The following is a 20,101-nucleotide window of genomic DNA, read 5'->3' on the forward strand; positions in this document are numbered from 1 at the left end:
ACATGATAGAACAAAAGGCACTGATAAAGGTAATTATATAGTTATAAAAGGCAGTTTTAAGTGCATATTTCTTATTTCTTCTCCTATTTTTCAAAGACATTATATAAAACAATATGTGTATAATTATATTCTTGGAAAAAATGTATACTCTAAAAATTACAAAATATTGTTGAAAGAAATTAAAGATCAGATTGGTTCATTGGCACTGTCATGGCAGGTGTGCTGAAGAAGACCACTGGCTTCATGCGACTGGCTGTATGCAAGAGTTCACACAAGACAAGCAACTAAAATCAGTCTGTTAAAATGTAAGAGGCTAAGAATATTGTATACAAAGATCCTTGATGTTCTTAAGCAAACCCCTTAAAAAGCAGTATATAGAAAGTATACTGAACAGACTGCAAATGAGAAGCTGGCTATGGTTAAAGCAGAACCAGATGTTAAAAAATTAGAAGACCAACTTCAAGGTGTTCAAATAAAAGAGGTGATTCTTCAGGTTGAAAGTGAACTAAGTCTGGCAAGAAAAATGATACAGCGGAAATGATAGGAGATGTTCATGGAAGAGCCTCCTGCCAATCAATGGAAATGGCCAATGTAATTAATAAATGACTGGTGGGTTGATGGGAAAATAATATAATTAAATATTCTGTTATCTTAAGAGCATGCCCATATTATTGACATTTTATAATCAAGAAAAGTAATATAGAAAATATTTAAGAGACTGTTAAAATTAGTGATTATGGTAGTACAGTCTTGTGAATCAATTTTTGATTTGTAAAGTAGTCACACAAATTATTACAAAGATGATATTTCTTAGAGAGGTCACGGAAAGATTTGAAAATTAATTTAAAAAAATCCTACAGATCTTCAATGCAGAGGCCATAATCCAAAAGTAAAATTTCTTTAGTAGTATCTTCAATACATCATTGATTTTTTTATCATTCTGAAGAAGAAAAGGTCCTTAATGATTATTGTCTAAACAAATTTATAGATCACTGTTTAAAGTAAATATAGTAAGAGTGAATATTTTCAAATGTGATAAAATAGCACAAGTGGCTGGTAATAAAATTTAAAATTATAGTTAACCTCCTTGGCTGTGATCTTACGTATGTAACGTAAAATTTAAATATATAATTAGGCCAGGTGCAGTGGCTCACACCTGTAATCCTAGCACTTTGGGAGGCCAAGGCAGTTGGATCATTTGAGATCAGAAGTTTGAGACCAGCCTGGCCAACATAGTGAAACCCCATCTCTACCAAAAATACACAAAAATTACCTGGGTATGATGGTGTGTGCTTGTGATCCCAGCTACTAGGGAGGCTGAGTGGGAGGATCACTTGAGCCCAAAACGCAGAGGTTGCAGTGAGCCCAGGTCACACTACCGCACCCCAGCCTGGGTATCAGAGCGAAACCCCATCTCAAAGAAAAAAAATTAAAATTAAAATAGGCTAAAGAGCCTATTTTTTTCTCCAAAGAAGATACACAAATAGCCAATGAGCACCTGAGAAATGCAAATCAAAATCACAATTAGATACCACTTCACTCTTACTATGATGGTTATATATGTATATAAAATTTCTTTTTTGAGACAGGGTCTTACTCTGTCACCCAGGCTGGAGTAGGGTGGTGTGAACATGGCTCACAGCAGCCCTCAACCTTCTGGTCTCAAGCTATTCTCCTGCCTCAGTCTCCCAAGTAGCGGGGACTACAGGCACATGCCACCATGCCCGGCTAATTTTTGTATTTTTTGTAGAGACGAGGTTTCACCATGTTGCCCAGGCTGGTCTCGAACTCCTGGTCTCAAGTGATCTGCCCACCTCGGCCTCCCAAAGTGCTGGGATTACAGGTGTGAGCCACCGCACCCAACCAAGATGGCTATAATTTAAAAAGCAGATAATAACAATTGTTGGTGAGGATGTGGAGAAATTGGAACCCTCATATATTGGGGAAATGTAAAATGGGAAAGTAAAATGATACTTTCCATTTTGGAAAATGGCAGTTCCCCAAAAATATAGACATAGAGTTTCTATATGACCCAGAAATTCCACTCCTAAGAAAATATCCAAGAAAAACGAAAATATACATCCACACAAAAACTTGTATACAAATGTTCATAGCAGCACTATTCATAATAGTCAAAAAGTGGAATCAACCCAAATGTCTATCAACTGATGAATGGGCAAATAAAATGTGGTATAGCCATACAATTGAATATTACTTAGCAATAAAAAGAAAGTAAGTCCTGATACATGCTACAATATAGATGAACCTTGAAAACATTAAGCTAAGTAAGGGAAACCAGTCACAAAGGGAAACATATTTTATAATTTCATTTATGTAAAATGTCTAGAATAGGCAGCTCAAAAGAGACAAAAAGTACATTAATGGTTTCCTAAGACTGGGGGAGGTTGAGGGGAAAAGGGGAGTGACTGCTAAAGGGTATGGGCTTCCTTTTGGAAGTGATAAACATGTTCTAAAATCAACTGTGGTGATACTCAAAACAATTGCATTGCACACTTCAAATTCACCCATTGTACACTTTAAACTCGCCCATTTAAAGTGTACAATGCAATAGTTTTGTATTTGAATTGTACATTTTAAATGGGTGAATTTAAATGGGTGGCTGCAGGGTGTTTGAATTATAGCTCAATAAAGATGCTATTTTTAAAAAGAACTAACCATTGATTCGCACAACATGGATGACTCTCAAAATAATCACGCTGAGTGAAAGAAGCCAGATTTTAAAAAGAGTACATTCTGCATAATTCCCTTTACGTAAAACGCTAGAAAATGAAAGCAATCTACAGTTACAGAGGGCAAATCAGTGGCTGCCTGGTCGGGGAAGAAAAGAATGGATTACCAAGGGGCATGAGAAAAATTGTGGGTATATTAGATAAGTTCATTATCTTGATTGTGGTCATGGTTTCATGACTGTATACATTAAAACTAATCAAATTATATGATTTAAATATAGTTGTACATCAATCATCCTTCAATAAAGCTGCAACAAAAAAGCATACTAAAAAGTCACAAGACCTATTTCTATGTATAGATATACATATGCAAATGACCAGAAAAGTATCTGGATAGATATACACAAAACTAATAACAACAGTTACTTTTGGAAAAGTGGGAGAGTGGGAAGGGTGGGTGAGGCTGGGTGTGGGAGAGTGGGAAGGGTGGGTGAGGCTGGGTATGGAAGAGTGAGGGGAGGGTGAGGCTGGGTATGAGAGAGTGGGGGAGGACAAGGCTGGGTATGGCAGAGTGGGAAGGGTGGGTGAGGCTGGGTATGGAAGAGTGGGGGGAGAGGGAGGCTGGGTATGGAAGAGTCGGGGGAGGGGGAGGCTGGGTATGGGAGAGTGGGAGGGGTGGGTGAGGCTGGGTACAGAAGAGTAGGGGGACGGTGAGGCTGGGTATGGAAGAGTTGGGGGTCCTCTCTGCCTAGGAAGGGTTTGCACTCAGCAGCCTGGGAGCACACCTGTCATCCGTGCTCCCTCACATCTGGCACCACCTGGCATGTAGCAGGTCCTCAGTTACTTCTAGGTTCTGGGATGAGTAAGTGAGTGTGGAATAAAAGACGGAAATGGTCTCCTGCAAGGAAGGCACTGAGAGGAACTGTGCTCTGCCCAGGCCCAGGATTTGGCATCGTGTCCCATGGGATTAATGACACCGTGCCAGATACCCTGGAACACTAAAAAGAGGTGACTCATGCTCTTTTGCTGGTGAGAGGATTGTGGCAGCACCTGGGGCAGAGATATCCATCTAGAATGGTAAAAGAACAAGCATTGTTTGAAACCTAATAGAAGCATACACCCGCTCTGAGCATGGTATAGGTGTCACACTGTTGGGAGGGCTGGATTCTAGCTTCACCTCACCAGAGACCTGTTGTGTGACCTCAGCATCCCCACCTATACAATGGGAGATCCAACAAGTTGGCCTCTGGTCATGTTCCATGCTAATACCCTAGGAGTTCATGAAGTCAAAGCAGCCCTCACTCTCACCCACAGAACATAGGGGTTTGGAGCTGGGCCAAGAGCTCCATCAGATTTTAGCTGGGAAACCCACAGGAAGGCAGATTGTGAAGGTCCAATCCACACAGGGTAGCTAATGAAACAGGCCCTGGGCAGGGGACAGGGGAACATGCCCAGTGATAGGCTTCAAGGTCAGCAGCCCTCCAACACACAGCACGGTGTATGCTTTGTTCTTGGATACTAGAGTAGGCCTGAAGAGACAGGTCAGACCACTGCAGGCCGAGGACATTCCAGACTGAGGGAATAGCAAATGCGATGGCTCAGAGGCTTCCTTAAAGCCAGGAGAGTCTCCACCTGCTCAGAGACCACCTAGCCCAATAGTTCCTCAAAGTGTGGTACCTACATCAGCAGCAGAAGCATCACCCAGACCCACCGAGTCAGAAACTGGGTTTGGGGCCCAACAATCTATTTTAACAAACTTTCCAGGTGATTCTGGTGCATGTTCAAGTTTCAGAATTGTTGATCTAGCCTACTGTTTCCCAGACTATGTTCGTAGAACACTTATCTGCAGTAGGTTAATGGGTGTTCTGTAAAAGGGGATCCATGATCAAATAAGTTTGGGGTGCAGATGTTCTACATTGCTTTGCGGGAGTCACAGATCACATTAGCATATTAAAGGCTCTGAGAAGTCCTGCAGTAAAGAGCTTTATTTTTTATTAATCCAATGTTGTCTCAAATTGATTTTTCAGATTGCTTACTAACGTTCTCATTAACATTCTCTCAGGGAATGCTGATCTAAATCAATCCTCATTTTTCACATGGATAAACTGAGGCCTAGAGAGGATAAAAGGATTGCCCGACATCATAGACAGTGAGTGTGGCAGTGCTGGAAAAGATCCTGACAGTCCACCTCGTCCCAGAAAGGGCTCTGTGAGCTTCCCCGTGCCCTGTACCCTCTCTCCTTCCATGCCAGCTGTGGATCATCCCTTCAGAACTCTGCAGCATGGAGCCGCTCAAAAGAACAGAGGTGTCCGAGTTCTTTCTGAAAGGATTTTCCGGCTACCCAGCCCTGGAGCACCTGCTCTTCCCTCTGTGCTCAGCCATGTACCTGGTGACCTTCCTGGGGAACACAGCCATCGTGGCGCTGAGCGTGCTAGATGTCCACCTGCACACACCCATGTACTTCTTCCTGGGCAACCTCTCCACCCTGGACATCTGCTACACGTCCACCTTTGTGCCTTTGATGCTGGTCCACCTCCTGTCATCCTGGAAGACCATCTCCTTTACTGGCTGTGCCATTCAGATGTGTCTGAGCCTGTCCACGGGCTCCACGGAGTGCCTGCTACTGGCCATCACGGCCTATGACCACTACCTGGCCATCTGCCAGCCACTCAGCTACCGCATGCTCATGAGCCACCGGCTCTGTGTGCTGCTGACGGGAGCTGCCTGCGTCCTCTGCCTCCTCAAGTCGGTGACTGAGATGGTCATCTCCATGAGGCTGCCCTTCTGTGGCCACCACGTGGTCAGTCACTTCACCTGCAAGATCCTGGCAGTGCTGAAGCTGGCATGCGGCAACACATCGGTCAGTGAAGCCTTCCTGCTGGTAGGCTCCATCCTGCTGCTGCCTGTACCCCTGGCATTCATCTGCCTGTCCTGCTTGCTCATCCTGGCCACCATCCTGAGGGTGCCCTCGGCCGCCAGGCACTGCAAAGCCTTCTCCACCTGCTTGGCACACCTGGCTGTAGTGCTGCTTTTCTACGGCACCATCATCTTCATGTACTTGAAGCCCAAGAGTAAGGAAGCCCACATCTCTGATGAGGTCTTCACAGTCCTCTACGCCATGGTCACAACCGTGCTGAACCCCATCATCTACAGCCTGGGGAACAAGGAGGTGAAAGAGGTTGCCAGAAAGCTGTGGGGCAGGATTCGGGCCTCCAGGTGAGGGAGGGCGGGGCTCTGTACAGACGCAGGTCTCAGGTTAGTAGCTGAGGCCATCGTATGCCAATGCCAGTGAGGACATGGCAGGGCTAGGGCTACAGGTCTGGTATCTTCATCCCAGCGAGGCAGCACCAAGTCCCGCTGATCCTGCCACAGAACAGCCCCTAAATCACCCTCTGCTCTCAGCATCACCCTGGCCTTCACACCAGCCTCCTGGCTGGTCCCAAGACTTCAGTCCTGTTCCTCCCTCCAATCTCTCCTTCACGGGGCATCTTTTTGAAATGCACATGTGATTGCATCACTCTTCTCACTGAAATCCCTAGGTGGCTCCCCACTGTTCTCAGAACAAACTGGGAGCTTTTCAGTGGGGCATTTGAGGCCCTCACAAGCTGGCCTTGCCTGACTGGCTCCCCAGCCTTCCTCCCCTCCCACCCCATCTCCCTCCTCACAGCCACACACACCAGCCAGATGTGGCCCCCACATGCCCTGCACCACCCAGCTCTGTGCTCTCCTTGCTTCTCCCCACGAGGCAGCACCCCTCCCCCATCCCAAGCACACTTCTCCATATGTAAAAGGACGGACTGCCTGACCCTTCAGGCCCAGCTCAAATGCCACCTCTACCAGAAAGCCACCCCACCTTGCTCCTCTTGCTGTGCCCCTCTGTGTTTTCAGCATTACTCCAAGAGCAGGGAGTGTCAGATTCTACTCTCTCCCAAGGTCCAGCCTTGCCCAACTCTAGGCCCTACACAATTTTCTTAAATAGAGATATTAACATGTCAACGTAGGGGTGACAATGGCAGAGCCTAGAGTTCTTCCCAAATCTGAGCAGAGCTGAGACGGAGTCCACAGATGACGGGAATGGCCCAGCTTCCCTGGTAGGTGACAGTAGAGGCAGCGATGAGGCCTGTATTAGTCAGGGTTCTCTTAGAGGGACAGAACTAATAGGAGATATATATATATATATATATATATAAAGAGGAGTTTATTAAGTATTAACTTACACGATCACAAGGTTCCACAATAGGCCATCTGCAAGCTGAGGAGCAAGGAAAGCCAGTCCGAGTCCCCAGACTGAAGAACTTGGAGTCCAATGTTCAAGGGAAGGAAAGATCCAGCACGGGAGAAAGATGCAGGCTCGGAGGCTAGGCCCGTCTCTCCTTTTCACATTTTTCTGCCTGCTTTATATTCACTGGAAACTGATTAAATCATGCCCACCAGATTAGGGTGGATCTGCCTTCCCCAGCCCACTGACTCAAATGTGAATCTCTTTTGGCAACACCCACATAGAACACACCCAGGATTCATACTTTGTATCCCACGATCTAATTAAGTTGACACTCAGTATTAACCATCACAAGGCCCAAAGTCCAAGATTCCCAGACCTGTCAGGCCCTGGGACACCAATCATCCAGCCCAAAGCCTGAAGCCTCCCCATTCCTCCCCCCTCACCCCGCCCAGCAGCAACAGCAGCAGCAGCAGCTTCCAGTGCCCCCTTTCCTGGGATCCAGGCCTCACCTGGCTTGAGGAGGCTTGTTCTACCCATCTTCACCTCATGCCCTGGGACCCTGCCACAGCTGCCCCTGCCTGGTGCTCAGCCTCTTCCAGCTTTTCTTTCTGATAACTCAGTGCACAGGCAGTGGACACTGACCTAGATTCACGGAGCATTTCCATTCCCTGCCTTGCCCTGGCCTCCATGGTACCATCTGCACGATGGGAGCACTGGGCTTGCCCTGCAAGCAGCAGTCCACATTTCCTGCCCCCGGCTACAGGTAAGCACAGCCCCTGCATGAGGCCTGAATTCCCCTCCCAGGGCTTTCTCCCTGCTTCCTCTGCTGGCCAGAACAGAGGCACAGAGAAGCACGGCTGGAGGACTGAGAGACACCCAAGCCTCTCTGACCACGCCTGAGAGAAGGCTGTCAGTAGCCATGCCAGTGGCCATGCCAGTGGCCATGCCATTCTGCTGGGCCTTGGATACATCACAGGAGTTTGGGTTTTATTCTGTGGGCTCTGGGGGTTTACAATCAGATTGACTTTTAGCAAGGTCACTGATTAAATACCATTCTCTCTCTTGTTTAACACAATGTCCACTGTTAGGTACCATGCGATGAAGTAGGCAGGGTCATACACTGCTGGTGGAAATGGGGATAATTTAATATGAACTTCCTAGAAAGTAAGTTGGAAATATGAATCAAGGGCCTTCAAAACTTCCAGACCCCTTGACCCAACACTTCTACTTCTAGGAATCCAGTCTAAGTAAATAATAAAGGGCACAAAGATTTGGACATAAGGATATTAATAACAGCATTATTTGTAGTAACAAAAAAACTGTAATAATCTTAATGTTCAACCATAGAAGAATATTTAAACAAATCCTGGTGGAGTCCAATGATAGTATGTGATGCAGCCATTAAGAATCTTTTTTTTTTTTTTTTTTCAAGACAGGGTCTCACTCTGTTACCCAGGCTGGAATGTAGTGGTACAATCTTGGCTCACTGCAGCCTCAACTTCCTGGGCCCAAGCAATTCTCCGACCTCAGCGTCTGAGGAGCTGGGACTACATGCATGCGCCACCACGCCCAGCTAATTTATTTTTAATAGAGACGAGGTCTCGCTATGTTGCCCAGGCTGGTCTTGAACTCCTGGGCTCAACTGATCCTCCCAACTTGGTCTCCCGAAGTGCTGGGATTACAGGCATTAGCCACCATGCCTGGCCAGGAATCTTATTTTTTGAAGGGTATATGATAATGGGCAATACTCGTAATGTAACTAGAAAAAAAAAAGCAGAACACATAACATTGTATTTTAGTATGATCTCAATTTTAACTTTTTAAGTATTTTTCTTACAGATCTATGAATAAGTCGGTATCTAGGAAATACTGGAAAACGATGACCAAATATTAACTAATAGTTGTTTCCTTTGGGTGACAGGGTTACAGATAAGTACTGTTTTTTAAATTATTATTTTCAATATTATCCAATATTTCTATGATGACCATGACTTTGAACTTAAAAAATAATGGTATGTGGAAGACCACCTTGCCCACAGTAGAGGACAGATGAGAAAGGCTTCCTCCTGAGGGCAGGGAAGGGAGGAAGCTGCTGTAGTCACCCAGGCCCTCAGTGAGGCCTGAGCTGGCTGGGCAGTAAAGGAGAGGGTGGCCCCAAGAAATATTGGGGAGATAGATATAGATGCAAAATAACATTTGGGAGCTAGAGATATAATATTTGGGATTACAGTTAACCCCTGAACAACACGGGGGTGAGGGGTGCCAACTCTCCTCACTGTAAAACAAAATCCATGTATAACTGTTGACTGGAAGCCTTATCAATAACATAAAGTCGATTAACACATAATTTGTATGTTATATGTTTTATATACTGTATTCTTACAATAAAGCTAGAGAAAAGAGAATGTTATTAAGAAAATCAAAAGGAAGAGAAATAGATTTCCCATCTATTAAATGGAAGTGGATCATCATAAAAGTCTTCATCGTTGTCAACATCATGTTGAGTAGCAGGAGGAGGAAGAGGAGGGGCTAGTCTTGCTGTCTCAGGGGTGGCGGTTCATCTGCAAGTTTTTTCAAATTGTAGCAAATCTCAAAAAAAATTCCCAATATATTATTTGAAAAATACAAATGAATGCGTGTAGTTCAAATCCATGTTATTCAAGGGTCAACTGTACATATATGTAAAATAATATTTGGGAGAGATATTTGGGATTATAGAGGTGGAGGAGGGAGAGTGAGGACCGCGGGTTGGTCCTGGGTTTCTGGTTTATTTGGGGTAGACTGAGACACTGCATGCGGAGGATGAGCACAGCAGATGGGGGAAGTGGGGAGATGGTGAGTTTGTCTTCGACCTGCTGAGTTCAGGGTATCCGTGGGGCAGCAAGAGGACAATATGCTATGAGCAGACAGAAAATAAACAGTAACAACCTTTCCATTTTTTACTTTGTCCTATGTTCTTGAAAAAAATTCCAGAAGACAAATTATAGCATCATAGGAAACTTTGCAACTTCTGCTGCTTTACTGAAGGATGATTTTTAGTCTCTAAGCTGTGTCAAGTTGTTATTCTTTATTGTGAAAGGACAGGAAGGGGAGGGGAGGGAACAGGAATAAAGAAATCTGTAAAAACAGATACCTGATTAAATCCCTGACCTAATAAAGTCCCTCGCCTGTACTCGGTGTCTCCCACCTTACAAAGCAATTTACTTTAAGCTTTGATGAATCCAGGACCTTACGGCAATCCTGGAAGGAGACACCCCATTTCACAACCCAGACACCCAGGCCTAGTGAAGCCGGGCTCATGGGCCTGGAGCCTATGGCATCCAAGCGGCAGAACCGCAACGTGACCCAGTCTTCAGATTCTCTGTCCACTCTCTCTCCTATGCCCACTTCACCTCAGCAGGGCCCTCCTGGGGCAGGCCGAGGAACCTGGAGTCTCTGAAGCCCAGGTCCCACAGCTGCCAAGCCTGCAACTTTGTGTAGTTTCAGAGTTTGAACTTTAAATTGGGCAGGGACCGTGAGGTCCCTGAGAGCAGGGAGCAAGCAGACTGTCTACGTGGCAGGGGAGCAAGAGGCAGGTCCTGGGAGGCAGTGGCAGGGCGAGGTGGGGGGAACCTAGCCCATCCCAGCACCGTGCGCGCTTGCTCGTAATGAACTCGGCACTTCCCAAACCGCAGCTCCCCTCACCTGGCTCCAGCTCCCTACAGACATTTAGGCCATGGCCAGTAGGTGAGAGGTAAGGAGAATTCATCTGACCCATTGCTTATTCTCAAGAAATCATTTAAAACATTTAAAAGCCAAAATATTTGCTGGGGGATAGGGATAGGGACAGGATGGTAATAATATCATCTACTGCTCACTGACTATTTACCAGTGCCAGGCTCTGTTCTAAGAGCTTCGCGTGCTTCCTCTCACTGGATCCTTAAAACAAGCCCACAAGGAAATACTGCCGTCTCCGTGGTACAGGTAAGGAGGCTGAGGCTGAGAACATTGTTAACAAATGGAAGAGCCGGGGCTTGGACCCTGGTCCCGTCTGGCTCCAAGGCCATCCTCATCTTCTCTGTCACACAGCCAGGAAGCGGTGAAGCAGGAATCCCAGATCCAGGCATTTCGGGAAAATTGTAACTGAAGCTTTCTTCTTGTTATGCTCCTTTCTTTTCTTTTAAAATAATTTGTGAAGCCTAAAATAAGTATTAAGTGGTTAAAATTAGATTTACCAGACAATGAGACTGATATGTCAGTTAGCTTGCAAAGTAACCCTGGGTCTATCAGACCTCAGGCTGGAAGTTGCTAGAAACATATGAGGAAATGTTTCAGAGATTACAGCATACCGGAGATCGCTTAATTGGCTCCACTTCTCAGAAGGAGAGATCTGACCAAAGTCATACAGCAGAAGAGGAACAAAGGCCCTGATTCAAACCTGGGACATGCCCTCCCAGTCCAGGGCTCATTCTAGGCATCACTCTGCCTCTCAAGAGGCGTAAAACCAGGGAGTGAAACCAGACAGTTATTTTCAGAGACACTCCAGGTCCTATCCCTCTGTGACTCTGATCTTCCAGGCCATGACTGAGCATGACACTGCGTGACACTGGTAGATGGCCGCTAGAGTAGCTTTCTGAGAGTCATAAGACGCTATTGCACCCACATGCAGAGGGGCTGCTCAGCAGTAATTCTGGTTCTCCTCCTTCTGGGCAGGTGGTAGGATGCCGCAGGGCCAGTGGGCTGTGCAGATATGACAAATGTCTCCTGTGGCTCAGAGCAGCAAGAGGCTCCAGTGTGTCCTTCCCCAGCCATAACAACTGGTGACGTCCCACAGGGTGGAGCCTCCATCTGCCAGGGGCTCTGAGAACTCTGAGCCACCGGGAAAGCCACAGTAGACATGTAGCTTGAGAAATAAAACTTTGTCATGCTAGCCACTAAAATGATGAGGTTATATGTTACTGCAACATAACTTAGCCAATCCCAACCCAGCCACCATGGGAACCAGCTCCTCTCTGATGTCCCAGCCTGTGCCCATGTTACAGGCAAAGCTGTAGGAAACCTGGTAACATGGCATTTTCTGGACACAGAGTTATTTCTTTAGGGCCATAAGCCAATGGTTTCATGTGCTGGTTCTAGTTTCCATGAATGTGTTACGATCAGACTTTTAAGTCGTGAGGAAAACTCACCATGTTACTGATGTAGCTCTTCAGAAAGAGCAGGTGTTACTGCAAATAGGAGACTGGCACCCCCCAAAGCCCTTCTCCTAGCAATCACAATAGCTGCATCATTCTGTTGTGGTGTATGTGTTGGAGGGGGAAGGGGGAATTGATTTTGAGGCAAGACCTTGGGTTCAGCGTTCTTCGTTTGCTTTTTTAGAGAAAGGGTCTCACTCTGTTGCCCAGGCTGGAGTGCAGTGGCACGATCATAGTTCACTGTAACCTCGAACTCCTGGGCTCAAGTGCTCCTCCTACCTTAGCCTTCTGAGTAGCTGGGACCACAGGTACAAACTACCGTGCCTAGGATCAGAAGTTTTGGCAGGACAACACTGGATGTCAATAAACAGTTCAACTCAAATGGCAATCACTGACACCTCCTGGCTGCGCGTCACTGGAGGGCGACACTGATGAAGGACACAGCCCTTTCACTGCAATAGCTCATAGTCTAGTCAGAGAGAGATACACAAGAAAAAGGAACTATAATGAAGGCAGAATGAACTTAACCTCCACTAATAGCTGTGTGACCATCCTGTTGTCCGGGTGGTCAGTTTTATGAAGCCATCTGAGAGAAAGCTGCACGAGACAGTGGTGTGTGAACTGAGCCTTGAACGATGAGTAGAAAAGAAAGGCACTCCAGCCTGAAGAAACTGCCAAAGAAGACGGACGGGACTGGAGCACACAGGCTTTGTCCAAAAGACAAGGAGTGGTCTGGTGAGGCTGCAGCAGGTGTGCATGAGGGATGTGGTGGAGGCAAGGACGGCCAGAAGGACAGGCCAGAGCCTGCACACACAAAAGCCCTCAAATGCCTCCACCATGCCCACTTGGTCTTACTGTTAGAGGTGTGAGTGATGAAGAAAAATGCAGTCAGGTGGTTTCCCACCCTTCACCTGCTTGAAACCCCCACACCTGTGTCCAGTGTCAGAATTTGAGATGAACATAGTTCTTTCTGCAACAACACCCCCATCAAAAACAAAGCTCTTATAGTTCTGCTTTCCAGATTTCAGGTTTTACTCTGTCTTTACATCCCAGACTCAGAGAGAATCTCAGAGATCTAAAGCCTGGAGAGAGGAGGGGGAGGTGTCCAAAGTCACCGAGTGAGTGAATGAATGACTACAAACTCCATGAGGGCAGGAGCCAGGTCTGTCTCTGCTGTATTCCCAGCACCTGGCCCAGGGCCTAACACACAGTAGCTGCTCAATAACTATTTGTTGAATAAGTGAATGAATGAGGCTTCACACTTGGGGAATTCTTTACTTTTTGCCAAACCTCACCAAGAAAAACCCTAACTGTAGATGTTCACATGGATGATAGTTAAAGGTCAGTTACTGACCAAGATTACCCAAGTGCCCCTATATGTTCCTGAAACTGTCCTTTAAGAATCACCCTGATTCAGGGTAGAGGAAGGAAACCCTGCACAGGCTCTGGAGAAAGCTGGTGTCATGGAGGACACTGGAGCCCTTGTCCAGGAGGTGGCTAGTATAGATGGAGCAGGCACCTGTAGATAGAGCAGGCACCTGTAGCTGATGATGGATGCCATCCTCCACCCAGCCTCAGTAACAGGTCATTGCATCCCCTGGGGCAGCACCTTCAGGTGTATATTTCCTCTGAGCTACACAGCATCCTGGTCTTCAAGGAGGAAGCTGAGTCTGAGAGAGGTCAAGTGTCTTGGTCAGTATCACACAGCTAGTCTGAACGACAGCCAGGAGGCAAAGCTGGGTTTTGGAGTCGTGCACTCACTATCTGCTGGGTGCCTGCCATTGGCAGCACTTGCTGCATGAGGTGCTGGTAGGAAGGAGGCAGAGTCCTGATCTTAACGTGTAGTAGGGAAGACAGGTGCACCACACAGCGCACAATGACACAGAGGGATGGCCAAGGGCAGTTGGGAGCACAGGAAGGGAGCAGGTAACAGCAAGGGGAAGGAGATGGGGGAAAAGAGACGGAGCAGTGCTGGGCTCTGGAGAATGGGCAGACCACCACCCGCTGGGGATGGGAGGGAGGACACGCCTCCATCTCAGACAAAGGTGCAGAGCTGGGAAAAGAGATGGTTTCTTCAGGAAAGGGTGAGCCCTGCAACTCGACAAATGGTGGATACAACGAAACAGGAGGAATAAGAGAAAGAAGAAATCTAGCCCGGAAGGACAGACAGGGCTCCATTGCTGTCACAAAGCACTGTCCTCACAACCAATCCAGGAGCGAATGGCAGGAGGGGGAGGTGGATTATATCTTCTGAGTGATAAAAGTTCACGCTCAGCTCCTATTTTTCCTTCAGACCAGGGGCCACCTGGCCATAAGACAGTTTTCCAGTCCTAACAAGACTACTGTTCTCTGGGCACACCTGGGCTTCCTCCTAGGAATACCTGATGCTGGCCTTTCCCGAGGAGAAGTGAGAGCAGCTCTGCATGGCGATGGAGGTCACCTGGGAGATACCACAGCCTTGCCCACTGCTCCCTTTGCAAAGCTGGTCACAACTGACCGCACCTCCACCAGATTCGTGCCTGGCTTCCCTCCTCGTGTGACATCATTGTCAGTATCATTTCTCCTACAAAGCAATATGGAGGCCAGAAAGTAAGTCACTTGGCTTTCACGACCACAGTTCGATCCTGTGACCAGTAACACTGTTGAGACATGTATGTTCTTAGGCGTCCTTTTAAAAAAAAACAATGGTCCATGATTCCTTAAGGAGACATGACCAGAAATCAAGCTTATACATCCTATGGGGCTGAAATATTTCATCTTCATGGCCCAAAGGAACACTAGGTGAGCATCATCCATTACCTACCTGCCTTCTGGAGCTCATCTCACCTGACTCAGGGAGTGCGGCAGCGCCTGTGACAGGTGTGGAATCCTTTTGTCCACTTATTTTCCTTACTGCTGTAGCCCCAGCACCTGATACCTAGCACAGAATAGGTACTTAATAAATACTTAGTGGATGAATAAATCTGAAATACTATGGCCATAATTCGGTCACATGAAGCCGTACTGTAGAAAAGATGCTTCCTGTTAATGACCAAAAACACTTTGGATTCCAAAGGATCATTTTAAACATGAATCCTTCTCTGTTGTCTCCTCTGACCCCATCCTGGGGAGAGCAGAGAAGAGCCTAGGGGACTAGAATGTACCCCATCCTCCCCTCAGTGACGTCCACAGAACTGCAGCGCTGAGAAGGCCAGCTTGCAGATCTGAAATCCAACTCCCTCATTATACAGATGGTGAAACTAAATTCCAGAGAGGGAGGCTGACCTGCTGCAGCTCAGACATCAGGTCACTGGGCTCCCAGGCCAGTTGGACCTTTTTCCAAAAAGCTGGGTGGTCAAGATGGAAAAGGAGAGAGAATGAGATGAAGGGGGCAAACCAGACAGCTGTGACGGAATACGTCCTGATGGGGCTACACGAGCACTGTAACCTGGAGGTGGTCCTGTTTGTGTTCTGCCTGGGCATCTACTCCGTGAATGTGCTGGGGAACGCCCTCCTCATAGGGCTGAACATGCTGCACTCTCGCCTGCATAACCCCATGTACTTCTTTCTCAGCAACCTCTCCCTCATGGACATCTGCGGCACCTCCTCCTTTGTGCCTCTCATGCTAGTCAATTTCCTGGAAGCCCAGAGGACCATCTCCTTCCCTGGCTGTGCCCTGCAGATGTACCTGACCCTGGCGCTGGGATCAACGGAGTGCCTGCTGCTGGCTGTGATGGCATACGACCGTTATGTGGCTATCTGCCAGCCGCTTAGGTACCCAGAGCTCATGAGTGGGCAGACCTGCATGCAGACAGCAGCGCTGAGCTGGGGGACAGGCTTTGCCAACTCACTGCTACAGTCCATCCTTGTCTGGCACCTCCCCTTCTGTGGCCACAACGTCATCAACCACTTCTGTGAGATCTTGGCAGTGCTAAAACTGGCCTGTGGGGACATCTCCCTCACTGCGCTGGCATTAATGGTGGCCACAGCTGTCCTGACACTGGCCCCCCTCTTGCTCATCTGCCTGTCTTACCTTTTCATCCTGTCTGCCATCCTTAGGGTACCCTCTGCTGCAGGCCAGTGCAAAGCCAGCTCCACCTGCTCAGCCCACCTCACAGTGGTGGTGGTTTTTTATGGGACAATCTCCTTCATGTACTTCAAACCCAAGGCCAAGGACCCCAGCGTGGATAAGATTGTCACATTGTTCTACGGGGTTGTGACACCCTCACTGAACCCCATCATTTACAGCCTGAGGAATGCAGAGGTGAAAGCGGCCGTCCTAGCTCTGCTGAGAGGAGGTTTGCTCTCCAGGAAAGCATCCCACTGCTACTGCTGCCCTCTGCCCCTGTCAGCTGGCATAGGCTAGGTTGTGCTGTGGTCATGACCTCAAACCTTCAGATGCTTAAAGCCATTAAGGTTTTGTTTCTTGCTCCTGATGCAGGTCCACCAGAGGCTGGTGGGGCTTCTGCTCCGCATCATGGTCTTCACCCCTCTGGGACTCAGGATGACAAAGCAGCTACCATTGGGAACATTGCTGGTCACCATGACAAAAAGAAAAGGGAAAGTAACAAAGTCTACACTGACTCTTAAGGCTTCTACTCAGAAGTGGCTGTGTTGCCTCCACCTACATTTCAGTGGCCAACACAATGGCAACAGGAAGGCACAGGACCACACCTATTGTTAAGGGGGAAAAGCATGCTATCGTGTGTCTGGAAGGCAAACGAGAGGGACAGAGAGATTTGTGAATGGCCTAATGACTACCACACCAGCTGACAGTGTCAACCCAAGAGCTACTGGAGGTTTGGCTTTCTTTATCCTGACCATCTATTCTTCATGGGCTGCTGCCAGGTTAATCGTCCCAAGAAAGCTCTGGTTAGCTCACTTATGGTAGCTTTATACTGAGTCAACCAAACTAGGTTAGAGGGTGTGGGTTAGGGTTGGCCACAGAGAAGTTTGCATGTGATTTGGAAGGCGAAAGTGGGCCAGGTGTGGTGGCTCATACCTGTAATCCCAGCACTTTGGGAGACCGAGGTCGGCGGATCACCTGAGGCCAGGAGTTCGAGACCAGCCTGGGCAACATGATGAAACCCTGCCTCTACTAAAAACACAAAAAATTAGCCAGGTGTGGTGGTGCACCTGTAGTCCCAGCTACTAGGGAGGATCACTTGAACTTGGGAGGTGGAGGCTGCAGCGAGCTGAGATGGCGCCACTGCACTCCAGCCTGGGCAACAGAGTGAGACTCTGCCTCAAAAAAAAAAAAAAAAAAAAAGGAACAGCACCAGACACAGTGAGGGCACTCACATGTTGCTAATCTGCTGGCTCCCCATTAGCACAGCCTGTCCAGTCCCCACCAGGTCACCTCCTTCCACTGTGCTGAGTGCTGGGCCAAGTGCAAGCTCCATGGCAAAGGTGACAGCTTCTCCTGCAGGTCACCAGTCACTGAGATTGAAGGCATAAGAGCCAGGCACAGGTTCCAGTTTGTCCTTCTGGATTCTAGTGTGCCCTTTACTGCCCTCACTTCACACACAGCCTTCTTTCCTAACTGCTGGCCCAGCTGAGCTGTAACAGCTTCAGGCCCAACACCAAATGCAGAGGGAACAGTTTGGCACAGATTTCTCCAACTGCTCCCATGACTGTAAAGGTCTAATCTTTTTATCACTCATAGTGGTTCTGTTACTTTGGTCAAACCTGGATTGATTCATCACTCTTCTGATCAAGGACTTTTTTGACAGCTCCCACTACCATTAAGTCCAAATTCTTCAGTTGAGTCCTCAAGGCCCTCCAGAGTCTGCCCCCACCTGCTTCTTCAGCCTGATTTTCCACTACACCCTTCACATGGCTGTCCCCTCGCTACATTATCTGTACTGCCGCACCCCCATGTCTTTGCACCCTTGTATGTATTGTGCTGTTCTCTGATAATACCTGGGACTAGTTTTCAAAGCTAGGTTAGACACCATCTCTTTCATGCATCCTTTCCCATTGCACTTTGAGATCGCTCTCTTTACATCCTACAGCACATTGTCAGGATCTTCCACTTCACACTTGTCCCATCTAACTCGCATTCATGACACTTCACCACCGTGTGAGCTCCTTCAGGGCAGGATTCAGTCGGGTCTGGCTCATCTCTGTAGCTCCCACAGCATGCTCCCTATGGAAGGTTTGCAGGACTGAATTGTCACTCAGAAGCCTTCAGAATATCACCCTGTGGGGATTGAGCCCTGTGCTGCTGAACATGCCCCAGGCAGCTGCAAGTGCTCAAGGGTCTCAGTCCAGTCGTATGTACAGATACGTGCAAGGGTGCAGCAATATCTGCCAGCCACAGCCCTGTATTCAAGGCAAGGAAGGGCTGTTTGAATCTTGGGATCTCCCCCACTGAGACAAGTCAGGAGACAACCAAGGATTCCCATTTTGGGAGCCTAGAGACAGGCCTGGTTCAGCGGCTACGTCCAGCACTGTCATATTGCTGGCCCCCTTCCCTCCGGGAATCCCACATGCACCTCCAACTGTCCAAAGTGGAACTCATCTTCCCCCCTACCCAAAGTGGTGTCACCATCTCAGGGAATGGCACCACCACCCCCAAATCAGAATATCACCATCATCCTAGGCTCTCTCATACCTCACCATCCCACACACCCAATCAGTCACCAAGTCCTAAAGAGTTCACTCCTAACAGTTCTTAAATTGGTCCCCTCCTTTCCACGGACATTGCGTTAAGAAGGCTTCACCATTTCTCTCTCAAATGTTCCAATAGCTGTGATCACTGCACTTTGTCCTCCAAGGTCTCCCAAAGTCCATCCTCTGCCCCAGCCACCAAAACCCCAATCTGATGTTCCTCTCCTGCTTAAATCTCTCCAACGGCTCCTCATTTCCCATAGAATAAAGACCCAACCTCCACTTATCTATCCAAACATATCATTGGCTGCTTACCTCCACCACCCCACTCCACACACAAAAGCATGCGCACATGCACCGGCCCAGGCACACTGAACTATTCAGTGCCCGGAGTAAATATCAGTCTTCCCTGCCTCTGCATTCCCCCTTGCTGTTCCATGTCCAAACACTTGGTGACCTTAAGCTAACATATATTGGACCACATCACATACCAGACTAGGCACTATACAAGTGTTCTAAGAGCTTTACTGACTGAAGACTACATGGAATGATGAAAATCTTAGGGAAGGGATGCCATATGGACACTGGGGACCACAAAGAACACTCTCCCATTATCCTGGCATCATGGCAACTCAGCTAATCCTAGTTCAAATGTCCCTCTTCCTGGACGCCCCTTATGACCCCTCCTCACCGGGTGGGATGCACCCCAGCTCCATCTCCTACTTCAGAGCCTTCTGTACTCTGCTGACTCTGTCCAGAATCCCAGCTATTTGGGTTCAAGCATCCCAGTGACCTGGCTCTATACATCTTAATGTGGTATTTCTGATGTAGGAACAGTATTTTCTAAAATAGGAACAGACACCTAGCTCACACCTCCTCACTGCTTCTCACTACTCACTTGGCCACACCATTCTCTGCTCAGTGCCCCACGGAAAAGACGTGATTGCAGAAAGCAGATAACAGAGGCATGTTTTCCTGGCTTTTGGGCTTCAAAAGCCTAGGTCCTGAAGGGAACAGAAAAGGCTTAAGGCATAGATAAAAGATTCAGGAGAGGCCAGGCGTGGTGGCTCATGACTGTAATCCCAGCACCTTGGGAGGCCAAGATAGGTGGATCACCTGAGGCCGGGAGTTCGAGAGCAGCCTGACCAACATGGAGAAACCCTATCTCTGCTAAAAGTACAAAAATTAGCTGGGCATGGTGGTGCATGCCTCTAATCCCAGCTACTCGGGAGGCTGAGGCAGGAGAATCACTTGAACCTGGGAGGCAGAGGTTGCAGTGAGCTGAGATCGCACCATTGCATTCCAGCCTGGGCAACAAGAGCAAAACTCCATCTCAAAAAAAAAAAAAAAAAAAGATTCAGGAGAAAACATTAAGTAAGGCTTCCTCACCACCAATATTAACAAAAGAGGGAAAGAAGAAAGAGGAG

At 47.7% G+C, this 20,101-nt stretch overlaps 3 protein-coding genes across 3 annotated transcripts; all 3 read left to right on the forward strand.

Moving 5' to 3' along the window:
- Positions 1-210: 210 nt before the first annotated feature.
- Positions 211-595, forward strand: LOC129044488 (NADH dehydrogenase [ubiquinone] 1 alpha subcomplex subunit 5-like). Its single transcript, XM_054502408.1, is given in 2 exon segments — positions 211-280; positions 426-595. Coding segments are annotated over 2 exon segments (240 nt in total).
- Positions 596-4,971: 4,376 nt separating this feature from the next.
- Positions 4,972-5,910, forward strand: LOC129044745 (olfactory receptor 13J1). The gene has a single exon (XM_054502962.1). The coding sequence runs from the start codon at positions 4,972-4,974 to the stop codon at positions 5,908-5,910; it is 939 nt and encodes a 312-aa protein (XP_054358937.1).
- A 9,534-nt stretch (positions 5,911-15,444) lies between these two features.
- LOC129044225 (olfactory receptor 13C7-like) lies at positions 15,445-16,428 on the forward strand. The gene has a single exon (XM_054501975.2). The coding sequence runs from the start codon at positions 15,445-15,447 to the stop codon at positions 16,426-16,428; it is 984 nt and encodes a 327-aa protein (XP_054357950.1).
- The last annotated feature ends 3,673 nt before the right edge of the window (positions 16,429-20,101 follow it).

Source organism: Pongo pygmaeus, chromosome 13, assembly GCF_028885625.2.
Source record: "Pongo pygmaeus isolate AG05252 chromosome 13, NHGRI_mPonPyg2-v2.0_pri, whole genome shotgun sequence".
Lineage (NCBI taxonomy): Eukaryota > Metazoa > Chordata > Mammalia > Primates > Hominidae > Pongo > Pongo pygmaeus.

Coding starts and splice junctions, on each gene's coding strand:
- LOC129044745 (XM_054502962.1), top strand. CDS start 4,972: ATGGAGCCGCTCAAAAGAACAGAGGTGTCCGAGTTCTTTCTGAAAGGA.
- LOC129044225 (XM_054501975.2), top strand. CDS start 15,445: ATGAAGGGGGCAAACCAGACAGCTGTGACGGAATACGTCCTGATGGGG.